At 41.7% G+C, this 15,129-nt stretch overlaps 1 protein-coding gene across 1 annotated transcript; it reads right to left on the reverse strand.

Moving 5' to 3' along the window:
* Positions 1-358: 358 nt before the first annotated feature.
* Positions 359-4,685, reverse strand: LOC103698393 (uncharacterized). The gene is made up of 2 exons (XM_039125381.3): positions 1,944-4,685; positions 359-1,249 (listed from the first exon to the last, which is right to left on the reverse strand). Exons 1-2 carry the CDS (start codon positions 4,591-4,593, stop codon positions 804-806), a joined length of 3,096 nt encoding a protein of 1,031 aa, XP_038981309.2. The 5' UTR covers positions 4,594-4,685; the 3' UTR covers positions 359-803.
* Positions 4,686-15,129: the final 10,444 nt, after the last annotated feature.

Genomic DNA, 15,129 nt, shown 5'->3' on the forward strand with positions numbered 1-15,129 from the left:
ACTTCTCCTATCTTGTCAAACTTCTATTCAAAGTCACCTATCTCTAGGAAGCTCAAGGCTGATTGGCCCATTCTTGTTTTGGTTATCTGGTGGAGGATTTGGCTATCCAGAGATCAAATTATCTTCCGCAATCAGCAATTTGCTTTCAGGAACTATATTGCTGGCATCCCAAGGATTTCGAAAGAATGGGTTTCACTTCAGTGGCTCTTTCTAAAGTAACCATGGACTTGGATCACTTCTCTTCTATTTGTTTTCTTGATGGTTTTATTGCTCTGTGTATACCTTGTATTCATTTCAATATCCCCCTGGATCAGTTAAGCATGTAAGAATAGGATAATCCATAGTTAGCTGAAGCCCATTATAAGAATAAGATCTGATTTGCATTTCTCAAATAAATATTACATATGTGAAGAGTTTCTACTTAAAAGTGAAAAATATAATAGAACAATAATTCTAAAGCCATCTCACTCGAGTAATTGAAATATGTGTTTACATATATCTATGAACTGTGAAGCTCTATTATCCTGCATGATTTAAGAAAGTACACCAAGAGTTTTACTTTTTTTTAGATAACAATTATAGTAGATATTTTGTTGTGCGAGCATATAAATTTAAAACACTGTACCCTAACTGTGTTCATTCATGTATCACTAGTTCTCAAGGCATCCAAAGGACCTCTCTACTACGAGTTTCACTTAATTTGATGGTGTGAAGTGTATGCTGAAGGTTATCAACTTATCTCACTGTTGAAATCATGCCGGCGAATGCCCCATAAATGCAACTCCATCCCTAATTTCCTCACTTCACACATTGCATGCCAAGCTACCATCATCATTATCCTCGTCTCCATCGGAGGGCCTTTTACTTCTACCGCCCCTTTTGATTTGTAGAAGGGGAGCTCCATCGTACTCAACTAGGGGTTTATCCCCAAGTCCATGCATTCTTTGATACCTGTGTAATATCTCCAGCACCTTCTTCATTGTTGGTCTCGTGGAAGGCAACGTGCCCGTGCAAATGATACCAAGCTTAAGGACTGCGGCGACCTCATCCACATACGATGGGTCTCTTATATCCCGGTCTATGACATCCATCAACCTATTACCATCTTGGACGTGGCGCCAAATCCATTCTGCTAAGCTACCATGTTCTCCTCCATCATTTGCTTCTCTTCCGGTGGTTAGCTCCAGAAGAACCACTCCAAAGCTATACACATCTACCTTTTCATTCACCTTTCTTGAGTATGCACACTCTGAAAATAAAATAAACAATAATCAGAAAAAACAAAAACAAAAACAAAAACGAAACTAGAGCCATATGTCAGGCAACAGAGGTACTATAACAAAATATTAGAACCATAATTTTTCAGAATTTACCTAGTGTTTTAATTTACAATGTTTCTACTATAATAAACCAAGAATCATTCGGCCCACATTTTTATTCTATCATAGTATCCACTCACCAACTCCTGCCTTCTTAGACTGCACATTTTCTATATCAGATAAAGTTTTTGATGAAATACATCAGATAAAGTCGAGAATACAATTTTTATAATTAATATTTAGACTGCCAATCATATCATTTAAGTGAAAGTTAAATACGAAGGTTGCCAAGCCTTGTTGCTTACAATACAGTATTATAATTAACAAGACATAAGTATATGGTTCAAGCAACATACGATTAGGGTAGCAGCCGTACGCAAGATAAAAGAAACATGTTACATGATACTAATTGTAGCACCTAAACCTTGATCCAAAGTAAAATAGCAAACCAAAGTTCATTTTTCATAAAACCTGTTATTCTTTTTAGAAATGAATGCACTTCATCATAATAGTTTCTCTTCCTCATTAGATGATCCCAAGAAAGGACTGTGAATTGCATGCATTAATGCTAAAGGAGAATATATATTCTATGTCAGTAAATAGAATATATATATATATCCTTACCTGGAGCCATGTATCCAAAAGAACCTGCTATGGCCGATGTTGTGTCGAGCTCGCCAGACTCGGCCACCATCCGGGCCAGACCAAAATCGGCAATCCGAGCTCTGCACTCCGAATCCAATAATATGTTGCTGCACTTCACATCCCGATGTACTATCGGGGGCGAGCAATCATGATGCATGTAGCACAATCCCTGTGCTGCCCCAACAGCAATCCTTAGCCTAGCTGGCCAATCCAACGGTCGTGGACGACTCTCTAATCCACCTCGGACTATCGACGCAGCCTCCACCCCCCGCTTCATGTGGAGCCACCGATCCAAGCTACCATTCCCCATGTACTCGTACACCAAGAGCTTCGAATCAACGCTCGAGATGCAGCAGAGCAGCTTGACGATGTTTGTATGCCTGATCGAACTCAAGATCTCGACCTCTGATTGAAACTCCTTTTCCAATTTGGACTCCAATTTTCTGCTGTTCCAGATCTTTTTAACGGCCACGATCTCTCTTGCACGATTTCCGAGGTGGATCTTGTAAACCTTTCCAGACCCGCCGCTCCCGATGAGGTTATCCTCCGTCATCCCTCGGAGGATGGTGGATTCCGTGAAATCCAACGACTGGAAAGAGGTCAGCTTCCACTTGGCAAGATCGTCGCCATCTTTTCTCCACCGGCGGTCCCAGATCAGGAGCATGCCGAAACCGGCAGCGATCACGAAGATTAGTATACCGAGGACGATGAACATGATCTGCACACCTCGGGACAACCCATTTGACCCGCGCGATCCTTGTTTGCAGGATCGGACGTTCAGGAGCAGGTCAGATGCGCAAAGTCGCGGATTGGAGAGGAAGCTCTGATCGTATGCTGGGTTCTGGAGCGAAATCGGGATCTCGCCGGAGAGTTGGTTGGAGGAGAGATTGAGAGCGTTGAGCCTGAGGTTACCGATCGCCGTCGGAATCACGCCGGAGAGCTGGTTTGCCGAGAGGTCGAGGGTGTCCAGCACCGGCAGCGACCCGATCGATGCGGGGATTTCCCCGGTGAGCTGGTTGTGGCTGAGATTGAGCGCGGTGAGCGCTTTCAGCGTCGATATCGCCGGCGGGATCTCACCGGAGATCTCGTTCCCTCCGAGTGATAGAGTCTGGAGCTGGGAGAGTCCGGTCATGCTCGTCGGGATCTCGCCGGAGAACGAGTTGTTGTCCGCCAAGAAGACCAAAATATTCCCCGCCGACGACGGGAGATTGCCGGAGAATCGGTTGTTCCCCATCTCCAGCCGGGTGAGATTCCATGGCAGCTTGTCCGGCAAGGTGCCGGAGAGGGCGTTGTCGTGCATGACCACCGTCGTGAGGTTAACCGCCGAGGACCAGATCCCCGCGGGGAAGTCGCCGGAGAATCTGTTTCTTTGGATCATGATGTTGCTGAGGGTGGAGCAGTTGCCGAGAGACGCCGGCAGGTTGCCAGTGAGGTTGTTGTCAGATACGATGATCGAGGACAGAGCTCCACCGGCGCAGAGATTCTCCGGCAGCTCACCGGAGATCATGTTGTCATCGACCTCAACATTCCACAGCGGGCAGTATTTCCCCAGTTGTGGCGGTAGAACCCCGGTGAGACTGTTGTTGAAGAGCCGGAGGTCGGTCAGCGCCGGGAGGAGGCCGATGCTCGGAGGGATCTCGCCGGAAAACCGGTTGTAGTACATCAAGAGGACGGAGAGTTTCCGAAGCTTGCCGAATTCCTCCGGGATGGATCCATTCAATTGATTCATGGAGACGTCCAGCCCTTCCAGTTCTAACGCACCGATCGCTCCATCGATCTTGATCTCTCCAGCAAGATTGTTTTTATACAAATATAGGAACTGCAAGTTCTTTAAATTCCAGATTCCGGCGGGTATGCTTCCACTGAGGGAGTTCTCCGATAGGTCCAATTGGTACATCTGCGTCAATTCTCCGATGAACTCAGGGATCTCGCTCTTCAAGTTAGTCTGGGTCATCCACAAGTAGCTCAGCTTGGTCAATCTGCGGAAAGTTGGAGGGATCGTTGTCGGCGCGAAGGGATTATATGCAAGCCATAGGGTCTGGAGGTTTGAGAGGTTGCCGAGCTCAGCTGGGAAGGACACATTGAAGAGGTTGTCATCGAGAGCGAGATATTCGATCATCGCCGGGAGCCGGCCGATGGAGCGGGGAATGTCTCCGGTGAGGTTATTGGCGGAGAGGATGAGGGTGGTGAGACGGGGAGAGAGACGGTAGATATCAGAGGGGATGACGCCGACGAAGTAGTTTTGGGAGAGGTCGAGGTACTGGAGTTTGGAGCAGTTGTAGAGGGACTTGGGAAAGGAGGTGGTGATGTAGTTGTAACTGAGGTCGAGAAAGGAGAGACTTCTCAGCTCGCAGATGGTGGCGGGGATCGGTTGGCTGATGTTTTGGTTGACGAGTGTGATATTGGTGACAGAGCCATTAGCGGAGCATCCGATTCCGGTCCAGGTGCAGTGGTTGGCGGAGGTGGAGTTGTTCCAAGACTCGAGAGCCGAGGGATTTCTCCAGTCCTTCTTGATCTGGAGGAGAATCTGCCTTTCTCCGTCAGTTGTTGCCGGCTGGGATGCGGCTTCAGAGTAGAAGGATACCATGATGAGCAAAAGGAGAGAAGAAGAGATGGCAGTTGCCGCCATTTTTGGCGCTCGGGCTGAGGCGGCCGCCCAGAGAGGTTGGGTTCGCGGGCTTTTGTGGAGAGAAGGGGCTTGGACGTCTGCTTCTTTTTTTTTCTTTTTTCTTTTTTTTTAAAACAAAGGCGCACGGCCAACAAAATTCGAAAACAAAAAACTAACTACAATCTCTGGCATATATCCACTGTCTACGCAGACAAAATCTGCAGAGTGGTGAGCCGCAAAGAAACCAACCCAATCAGCAGCACCATTTATCTTCTTGCAAACATGCTTGGCCTAGTGGGAGTGGCACTCTTCAGCAATCTATGAATCTTATAGATGAGCGGCCAATGCTCAGCTATACGTCTCCGACTCCGGATCCACTCAATCATCGTAGCCGAAATACCTTCAAAAATGATGTGGTTCGCGCCCAGTATGTATCTTGCATAAAAGATACTCTTTCAGACAGCTCTAAGCTCGGTATACACTATTGATGAGTTGAAGATCCGCCGACCTTGCTGCAACTAATTGATAACAAATGACGAATTTCATGCCTCTGCAACTTTGATTTTCGATTATGCTGCTATCGAAATTTATCATAAAAAAGTCAAAAGATAAGGCCACTTGTAAAACGAGCACCATCCTGGACGCCAGGGTCGGGACTAGAGACGTCTTGGACGGTTCAAAGACGGAAGTCCGGTCCGAAAGCAAGAGAAATTTCGTCGCTTGGATGGGTTAGAGACGTTGGATTGAGCGGGCAAGGGGGCGCACCTACCGGCACCATTCTCCGGTCATCCAGTCAAAGAAATAAAGTTATTTGAGTATTTTTTGACCGTCACTAACTTCTCTTGACGAACGGGAAGTTTGTGTCGCACGCGGATGACCAAGCGAATGACGCACACTATAATGGGAGGGCGTCCAAAATCTAAAGAAGCTGTCTCACAATGAACAATCCATCTCTACCGTCCATCATGTATATTCCATCCAATACTACTTATCCATGATTGCCATTATAATACATAATTAGCATATAACCTATAAGACGCCTGGGTACAATTTTTTAAAAATTTATAAATTATTTTTGAAATATAATACAATAGTATAATAAATTATATTTAAAATATTTTGTAGGTTTTTCAAAAGTATTATGGTACTATTATGGTATTATAGCGGTTGTTACTTGTAGGCTAGAGTATAAATTATACTAAATTTCTAAATCAAAGTTATTCTAATTGGCTTAAATTTGAGTTACTTAAAAGTATAAAGTACAATCACTAATTAGAGACGGCAATGCTTAACAGGTTAACCCGTTTAACTTAATTCAACTCGTTGTAGGTTGATTTAAATTACCTGTTTAATAAAATGATCTTGTTGAGATATGAATTTTTGACTCATCTAATAAATAGGTTGAGTTCAAGTTGACAAAATTTTGATCTACTTTGTATTCGAACCAATCTGTATTCGGTCTGATCCAACACGACTGCCGCTCCTACCACTAATAACCCCACTATGTTGCATGGAAATATCCCCTAGATATAATATTTTTTCCATTTCTTATTATATACATGTTGGATCATTATCTTATTATTCTATAATATATTATTTTGTTATTTTGATAGAAATTAATAAAATAGCAATATGATCTAATGGTAGACGCAGGATATTGGCACTAATGAAATATATTTTTCATTTATATTAGCATGCATTAAATAAATATAGTTATTAATAATATCATCGGTTTTAGTTTAGTAGTACTAATTAAAGTTCTTTATTCAATATGATTTTTAATAATATAATGTTATTATTTTTTGATAATGAAAAGCCCTACTTATTATAGCTCTACTAATAATGTTATGAAAGGAATCTATGTGGTGAATGGAGAACTTTGTACAAGCATAGTCTCTATTTTAATATATAAGATTAGATTGTGAGCCATATATAATCAACTTGATAATTTTCCCAACCTATGAAAATAGATTAAATGATTTCATTGTTGATAAAAAATCAAGAGTAAATATATTAATTTTCTATATTCATTTCTCATGTAGGTGCATATTTAGTTATTATTGGCAGTATCTTCATCTCAGCCCCATATCAAGGATTCATGATTTTAGAAATTTCAAATTTTGAATTTTAAATAGCATAAATTTAAGATTGATCCTAGGAATCCAATTATTATTTCTTTCTGTGCATGAGCATCAATACATGAAGTATCTCAAACATCTTGCTACTCTATTTCCATATATTGAAACTCAAATAGACTGCTCAAGAGCGTGCTTCTGGTAGTGTTACATTTTTAACCATTGTGCTCATATGAACTAGATCCTGCTATTTTTCATGCAGATAAATGCGTGCAAGCAGACATGATCCGGTTGTTCATGTTTGGCATCCCTTGAGATGATAGAGATCGAGCAGGCTTAGGCGGCCTCGTCATCAACATGGAATCCTCCTACCAGCTTATGTGTAGTCATGCACGGAGGGAGATCACCCACGTAACAACTATCGGACCCGGGGAAACTGGGAATCCATCAGCTGACTCTATGTTCCTTGCAACACCAAAACAAGGGGCTGTGCCCCATTACCAAATGTCAAATGCTTCGTCATAGAACCTATCGGATTGCTTGGAATAAGTGCCTTCAGGCCCGCCTTGGCTGACTGCGGCGAAGGCAAAGTCGTCTTGAAAGCTCGAGGAAAGCCACTCTTCCAGTCTAGCGTTTAATGAAGAATAAAAGTAGTTTGAAATTGTGAAACCAATCCCTTCTCCACGGGCTACCAGATGAAAGAGAGAGAGGAAAGAGGACGGAAGGGATGGGATCCGCGACGTCAAAGTTCTTCCAGCGACTCCCCCGTACGTAGCCTTCGAGAAATGCAGAGGTCTCGAGAGCCACGAGAGCCTATTTGGTCGTCCTGTTCCATGTCGTTCACGTTAGTCAACCAAACGATAGAGTCTTTGACTTGGAAGGTCCAGAACGCAGGCTAAATTAATACTGTCCCATTCACGAACGATTATACGGGGGACTTTTGACACCCATTTATATCCTAACGGCCGAGTGTACGCCCATACATGGTTCTCTACGACATGGAGAGGGACCACATAAAGCGGCGCCGCCAAGACGCAGGCGAACGCTGGAGGCTTGGGTGTCCGGTAAGTGGTTGTGTTAAGTATATTTAACAGATATTTATATAAATTAATGTGTGGGTTGAATAAACGATGATACTCAAAGACTCTACGTACAAATTATAAATTGATAATTGCTATTTAGCATGTGCTATAATACATGTTCATAGATAGCGTGTAGAGGGAAGAAAGATAGAGAGAAAAAAAGAATTACTTTTAGGACTCATTTGATTTTTGGGACTCATTTGATCCTTCTCGAAGGGACTTTGCGATGGTAATCAAATGGATTCGGAATCGATGCTGCGCTACTGATGGGGTGCTACTGCTTTACAACATGTGCAAACTTTTAGGATAGTGCAACTTCTTCCGGACCACACATATCTATAAAAAGATGAATTGTGTAACTGACTGAGTTGCCTTTTATGCTGCTCATCACTCTGATGATCTTATCAGGGAGGACCGCATGTCTACTTCTTTCCTTTTATGCAATCTCCTTTTTTCTGATCTTGTTGGCTGCGCCCATACCTGTCAGGTGTGAGGCGCTATTGTACCAAAAAAAAGAAAAGAATTTTTTTCTCACTATAACATTTTTGTAAGAAGCTGATGGAATATATTGATATTTGGAAAAGTTATTTTTGCATGTTCGCTTAATCATGAAAAAGTAATGTTTTTTCAAAAAAAATTATATAAAATACATGTTATGCTCCTATTCTATCTAAAAGCTTGAAAATATTTTGAAAAAAAAAATTATCAAGCAGAAAAGTAACTTTTTCATGTCCTAAATAAGTTTTTATTTTTTATAAAATATATAAATTTTATTTCAATAAAAAGTTATTATTATTATTTTTTGAAAACTTCAGCTAAATATAAAATATTTTTCTTTTTTTTTATTGACCATACTTTTTTTTGTTTTTTTGTCTACGAACCAAACAAGTCTTTCAAAATGGGAGAGGGAAGGGAGTAGGCGGAAAGGAGAAAGGGAAAGAAAAGATTAGTCAAGAGACAATCCCTTCGGTTCCCGTTATAATACTAGACTAGATGACAATATTGCGGTGGAGGATCACGTTTTACCCTTGCAAGACTTCCTCACACAAGCCAACAACGAAGATCATTTTAGCGGAAGAGGAGGGATATTTCTTGCTGTTTTTAAATCTCCAGCACGCGTATATGAGATACAAGCTCGACTTAAAATACGGCCGACCATGGTCTCCATCATATATGGGCAATTAATCCCTATGCAAATATGTGTCCCAGAAATTCCTCTAGGGACAAAGGAAAGCCACACGACTCAAGAGCTAACACTATGATGCGGTGAGCGTGGGAGAGGAAAACCTGTTATCCTGCGGCTGATTCAACAACCGAAACAGAGGAGGGAACAGGGGAGTTTTGGGCTCAAGAACAGAGCTTTTCTGGGTTTTCTTTTCACGGGAAAGCAATAAATAAGAAGGAGGCGGCGCTCATTTACAACCTTTATACATAACCACAACTCCCCTAAATCCCTAATCACAATCCTAATCAAACAGACTCCTAATTCAACTTAACTCAGACCCTAAACAAGCTTAAATTGGAAATCAACTTGATTAAACAAGGACTCAATTAGACTCAACCAAACCAGAATTCTAAAACAAAAAAAATCACTTAATCAAGGCTCCATGCTGGGTTTCATTATGGTCGTGCATCAGTCCCCTCCACTTGAACACAACTCGTCCTCAAGTTCTCATCTGGGTATAGCTGCTCTTCAGGGTTATGGTATTCATAGATATCAGCGACATTAAAAGTTTTTGAAATTTCCATATCATCTGGTAGGTCCACAACGTAAGCATTGTTATTGATCTTTTTCAAAATTCTGTATGGGCCATACTTTCTTGGCTTCCATTTGCTGTAAGTTTCCACGGAAAATCTTTCTTTGCACAGGAAAACCATCACCATGTCGCCTTCTTGAAATTCTTTATGCCTTCGATGCTTATCTGCCATTGATTTGTACTTAGCATTTATGTCCTCTAGGCGCTTCTTCACCTCCCACTGTATAGCTTGAACCTCCTCTGCCAAATATTATGCTGCCACACTCTTCCAAAAAAATTTCGGTAGGCGCACCAGATCCAATGCATGCTTTGGTGCCTTTGAATAAACAATGGAGAAAGGCGACCTTCCGGATCCACTGTGGACAGTATTGTTGTAAGCAAACTCTGCTTGGGCCAAGGCATAATCCCAATGTTTCGGGGTGCTCCTACAAATACAACGGATCAAATTACCCAGTGTCCTGTTAACAACTTCCGTCTGTCCATCAGTCTGAGGATGTGTAGTGCTGCTAAAATTTAATGAAGTGTCAAATATCCTCCATAGAGTAAGCCAGAAGTAACTCAAAAATTTGGAATCCCGATCTGAGGTTATAAATTGTGGTACTCCATGCAAACGAACAATCTTCTGAAAGAACAACCTTGCAATGTGGGATGCATCTGATGTCTTCTTGTAAGGGATGAAATGTGCCATCTTGGAGAACCTGTCTACCACCATGAAGACTGAGTCTACCCCTCTTTGTGTTCGGAAAAGTCCCAACACAAAATCCATCGATAGATCCTCCCAAATAGCATTTGGCACAGGTAGAGGCATATATAATCCAGTGTTTTGCGACTGCCCCTTCGCTGTTTGGCAAGTATAGCACCTTTGAATAAATTTTCCAGCATCTCTTCTCAGCTGCGGCTAATGATACTTTTCCGTGAGACTGGCAATGGTCTTGTCCCGACCCATATGTCCACTAAGACCGCCACCATGAAGGTCTCTAATCAGCTTCTCTCGCAATGAGGATCTGGGAATACGTAAGGAATTGCCCCGAAATAGATAGCCATCTTGAATGTTGAAGTCTCCAGTTGCTTGATGACTTGTACACTTTGCCCATACATCTTTGAAATACTCATCCTCTGCATAAAACTCTTTCAAATATTCAAACCCCACAACCTCTGTCTGCATAGTAGTCAATAAAGCATTGCGTCGACTCAAAGCATCTGCCACCCGATTCTGTTGCCCGAACTGATGCTTCTGAATGTTAATTGTAGGTTCTTCGGTGTTTAGCATGCTGAATTTTTTTTTTTTTAAACCATGGTTGAACCTGATCGGGTTGCCTACGTACCCCTTCACAAGGGGGATCATGCCACACATAGTTCTTTTTAAGTTTCAAAAATGCAGCGAAAAAATGAATCAAACAATTTGATTCATGCATGCTTACAAGATCAAATCTAGAAATCAGCACATTAAGAACACATAGGATTATGTCAAAATCGTTTAAACAATTATGCTAAAAACTTTTATGCATGATTAACTATCAGATCTGAAACTTAAGAACTCTATTTCAATTAATCTCCGAATATCCATCGAATGGATTCTGGAGATATCTCCGTGAGGAGCCCCCAAAAAAGGATAAAACCTTGACACCATTATAAATGATTAATGCCAGATTAATACCTTTTATGATGGATGAAAGTTGTTGATCTGGTTCTTGACTTCGCAGCCACGCACACGAATGGCCTCTACGAGAAGTACACGCGAAGCCTTGAAGGATCTTCTTCCGCAACAGTGCTAGCAGCTGCAGAACACTTGAAAGCTGAAATCTGCTCACCGGGATTCAATCAACTCTTGATCAATCGTCTTGAAGCAGATGGAGATGAGGTTTGTAAGAAAAGTAGAGGACTCAGATCTGATCTTGAATCTTCTAGATTTTCACCCGAAAACCCTATCTAAAATGGAGAAGAAGAGGAGGAGGAGGCGTGTGAGGAAGAAGGCTGCAATGGATGTGTTTTCGGTGCCCACGTTTGACCCCTTTTAATGGCCTCCGAATTTTTATTCAAAATTTGAAAATTATCTTTAGAAAACCTCCTTTAGTTGGTGCATGCAATGGAATAGGAACAACCCAAATTGGATCTCAACCAAATCTGATTTAAATTCAAATTTTAAACACATGTGCAAAAGGGGAGGAATTTGAAATCCATGCAGCAGAATTTTCCTTCCTCTTGTCGCATATATTTCATTTGAAATTCGAATTTAAATGATTTAGAGGTTCACACGCCAGCTAGGAAAGTTATTTGATGTATGAAATCATTTAATATATTGCTTAATGTTTGAATTCAAATTCAAACAACAAACAATGTCGCCATGTGTCAAGCAATGGGTCCATGTGCCATGCAATAATTTTGGTTTATTTAAAATTCATGAAATCCAATTCCATGTCACCACTAATTGCCACATCATCTGAGCCTAATCCTCTTGGGTTGCACCTAATCAAATTTGGTCAAACCTGGATTAAAACAAAGCAATTTGGTTGAACCCAATCTAATCAGGTCAGACCCTGATTGAGCTCAAATGGAATCCAATTCAATTTTTGGCGAATCCAAACTCAATCAAATTGAATTAATTACTTTGTGTTGGACCTAATCCAATTAGGTCAATCCCCAATTAAGTGCAAATTAATTTAAAATTAATTTTATCAGCTTAAGTCCTTTTTGGTTCCGACCTAATCCAATCAGGTCAAAACCCTGATTGAGCCCAAAGTTGAATCCAATTCAATTTGGCTCATCCTTAGCACAATTACTCAATCAAATTGAGTTTATTAGTAATTTAATTACTAATTAATCCTCCAATAATTACTTTAATTATTTTATAAGATAATTTGTCAATCAAATTGATCAAATTATCCCCGAATGATTCTTAATTATTCATCAGCCTTCTTGATCAATCAGGAATCTTCTATGCGTGTGACCTCATAGGTTCGAACCTAGGCCGGTAGTATAGGAACGACTTCCTATACTAATCGATGTGACCATCTAGCAATGGTACCCGACGTCTGGATAGGCCGAATATATGTGAAGCAAATATTCTGGAATCCCGGACTATGGTTACTGTATAATTCAATCCCTTTGACTCCTAATGCCAGGATGACTTAGAGCTCACTGTCAACCCTATAATTAGTACATTCATTATGTGATTAACTTTAGATATCCCGTGACTCCTCACTGAGATTATTCTGGCCAAGGTTTTGCTAAATTAATCACAAGACATTATCTCCTGTTTTCAGGAGGGGTCAATTCCATCTTGACTCACAACTGACTACGCAAGTACTTGACTGCACCCAGTGACCTTTCGTCACTGAATTAGAAATTCAGGTAGTCTGGTACCAAATTACAATGAGTTGCTTGCTAGTCACAGGTTGCGGTCTCAGGTCAGAGGGACAAACTTATAACCATATCTACTCGGAACATCTCTTGACAGTAGAGCGTTTCGGAATTGGTCACGTTCAGTGAAATGTACTCCTACACTTCACCTGTGTGGCATACCAGTGTCTCCACACTCCTTGGTTAAGAGGACAACCAACGTATATGTCACACAACGACCTAATCTCGATAATGTTGTCGTCCTAGTAACAATATATTATTTGGTCGCGAACAAGTTTAAGGACTCAAAGATAAATCCTCCTTTATCATAACATAAGTCCTAAGGACTTTATCATATAAGAGTTCATTTGAAGATGAAATGATGAATAATGCCAAATAACACTTTATTAATTTGTCAATTCATTTACAAAATTCAATCATCAATATGCTGACGATTGACATTTAGGATACAAATCCCAACAGCTTCAACACAAAGAAAAATTTCTGCAAGAAGCTTACCCATCGAACATGCATTCGGTTCAAATTGTTCTGATTATTGATGTACTTCAAGGCTTGATGGTCGCTGTACAGAACAAATTCTTTTTGAATAAGGTAATGCTCCCAATGCTTCAATGCCCGGATGATGGCATAGAACTCTAGCTCGTAGGTTGTCCACTTTTGCCATGCTTCACTAAGTTTTTCACTGAAGTACTCCACGGGCCGTCCTTCTTGGGTCAAAACAGCCCCTATGCCGACCACAGAAGCATCACACTCCACTTTAAATAACTTCTCAAAACTCGGTAATGCTAGTACTAGTGCAGAGGTTAGCTTTTCTTTTTAAATTTAAAACTTGCTTGTTGCTGCTCCCTCCATTGAAATCGGCCCTTCTTCATGCATTCGGTGATGGGGGCGACAATGGTGCTGAAGTTCCGGATGAAACGCCGATAGAACGTCACTAACCCATGAAAGCTGCGGACTTGGCTAACATTTGTAGGAATCGGCCACTCCTGTATTGCCTTTACCTTCTCTTAATCAACATGTATGCCATCAGCCCCAACAACAAATCCCAAGAACACCAAGCGTTTCGTAACAAAATGACACTTCTTAAGATTAACAAACAAATGATTCTCCCGTAAAGCAAGCAAAACTGCTCTTAAGTGCTCCTTATGCTCAATTTCAGAGCGACTATAGATCAGAATATCATCAAAGTAGACGACAACGAACTTTCCAATAAATGATTTTAGTACATGGTTCATTATTCTCATAAAGATGCTCGGTGCATTGGAAAGGCCAAAAGGCATGACCATCCACTGATATAACCCATCCTTCGTCTTGAACGCTGTCTTCCACTCATCACCAGGACGAATCCGGATCTGATGGTAGCCGCTCCGTAAGTCAATTTTGGAGAAGACCTTGGTTCCTTCTAACATGTCGAGCATATCATTCAAACGGGGTATGGGAAATCGGTATTTTATTGTTATCCTGTTGATCGCACGGCTGTCCACACACATATGCCAACTCCCATCCTTCTTCGGCGTCAAAAGTGCAGGCACCGCGCACGGACTCATGCTCTCCCGGATCAGCCCCTTCTTGATCAAATCTTCAACTTGTTGCTGTAGAATTTTGCTCTCCTTAGGACTCATGCGGTAATGAGGCAGATTGGGGAGACTTGCACCGGGCACCAAATCAATATGGTGCTGAATATCTCGCATGGGAGGTAGTCCATTCGGTAATTCTGCAGGGGTGATGTCTTTGAACTCTGTCAGCAGTTCTTTGAACTCCTCGGGCACCTGCTGCAGGATAGGCATCTCCAACCCCTTAACAACCAACACCATAACCTCTTCAGCCCCCTTGAGTTCCGCCATGAACTGCGCACCAGAAACTGCAAGGAAAGACTTCCCCTCCACTTGAGAAGTTTTGTGGGTAGGCTTCTCTTTCATAGGCACCAACAGAATTTTCCTACCCTACCATCGGAACAAGTATGTGTTGTCTCAGCCCCTGAATGTAACATCTGTGTCATGCTGCCATGGACGCCCGAGTAGAACATGACATGCATCCATATCCACCACATCGCACACCACTTCATCCTTGTAGTACCTCCCGATGGACAATGGCACTCTGCATACATTTTCTACTCTCGTTTTAGCTTCTTTCTTAATCCATGCAATCTTATAAGGAGACGGGTGCCTTTCTGTCTTCAATCCCATCGCACGAACCAACGCGGAGGAAACAATGTTTTTGCTGCTGCCGCTATCAATAATCACATTGCACACAGTTTTGTTGATAGTGCAGCAAGTTTTGAAG

Source organism: Phoenix dactylifera, chromosome 1 (genome assembly GCF_051530095.1).
Source record: "Phoenix dactylifera cultivar Ajwa chromosome 1, Ajwa_hap1_PhDact_Kaust_v1.1, whole genome shotgun sequence".
Lineage (NCBI taxonomy): Eukaryota > Viridiplantae > Streptophyta > Magnoliopsida > Arecales > Arecaceae > Phoenix > Phoenix dactylifera.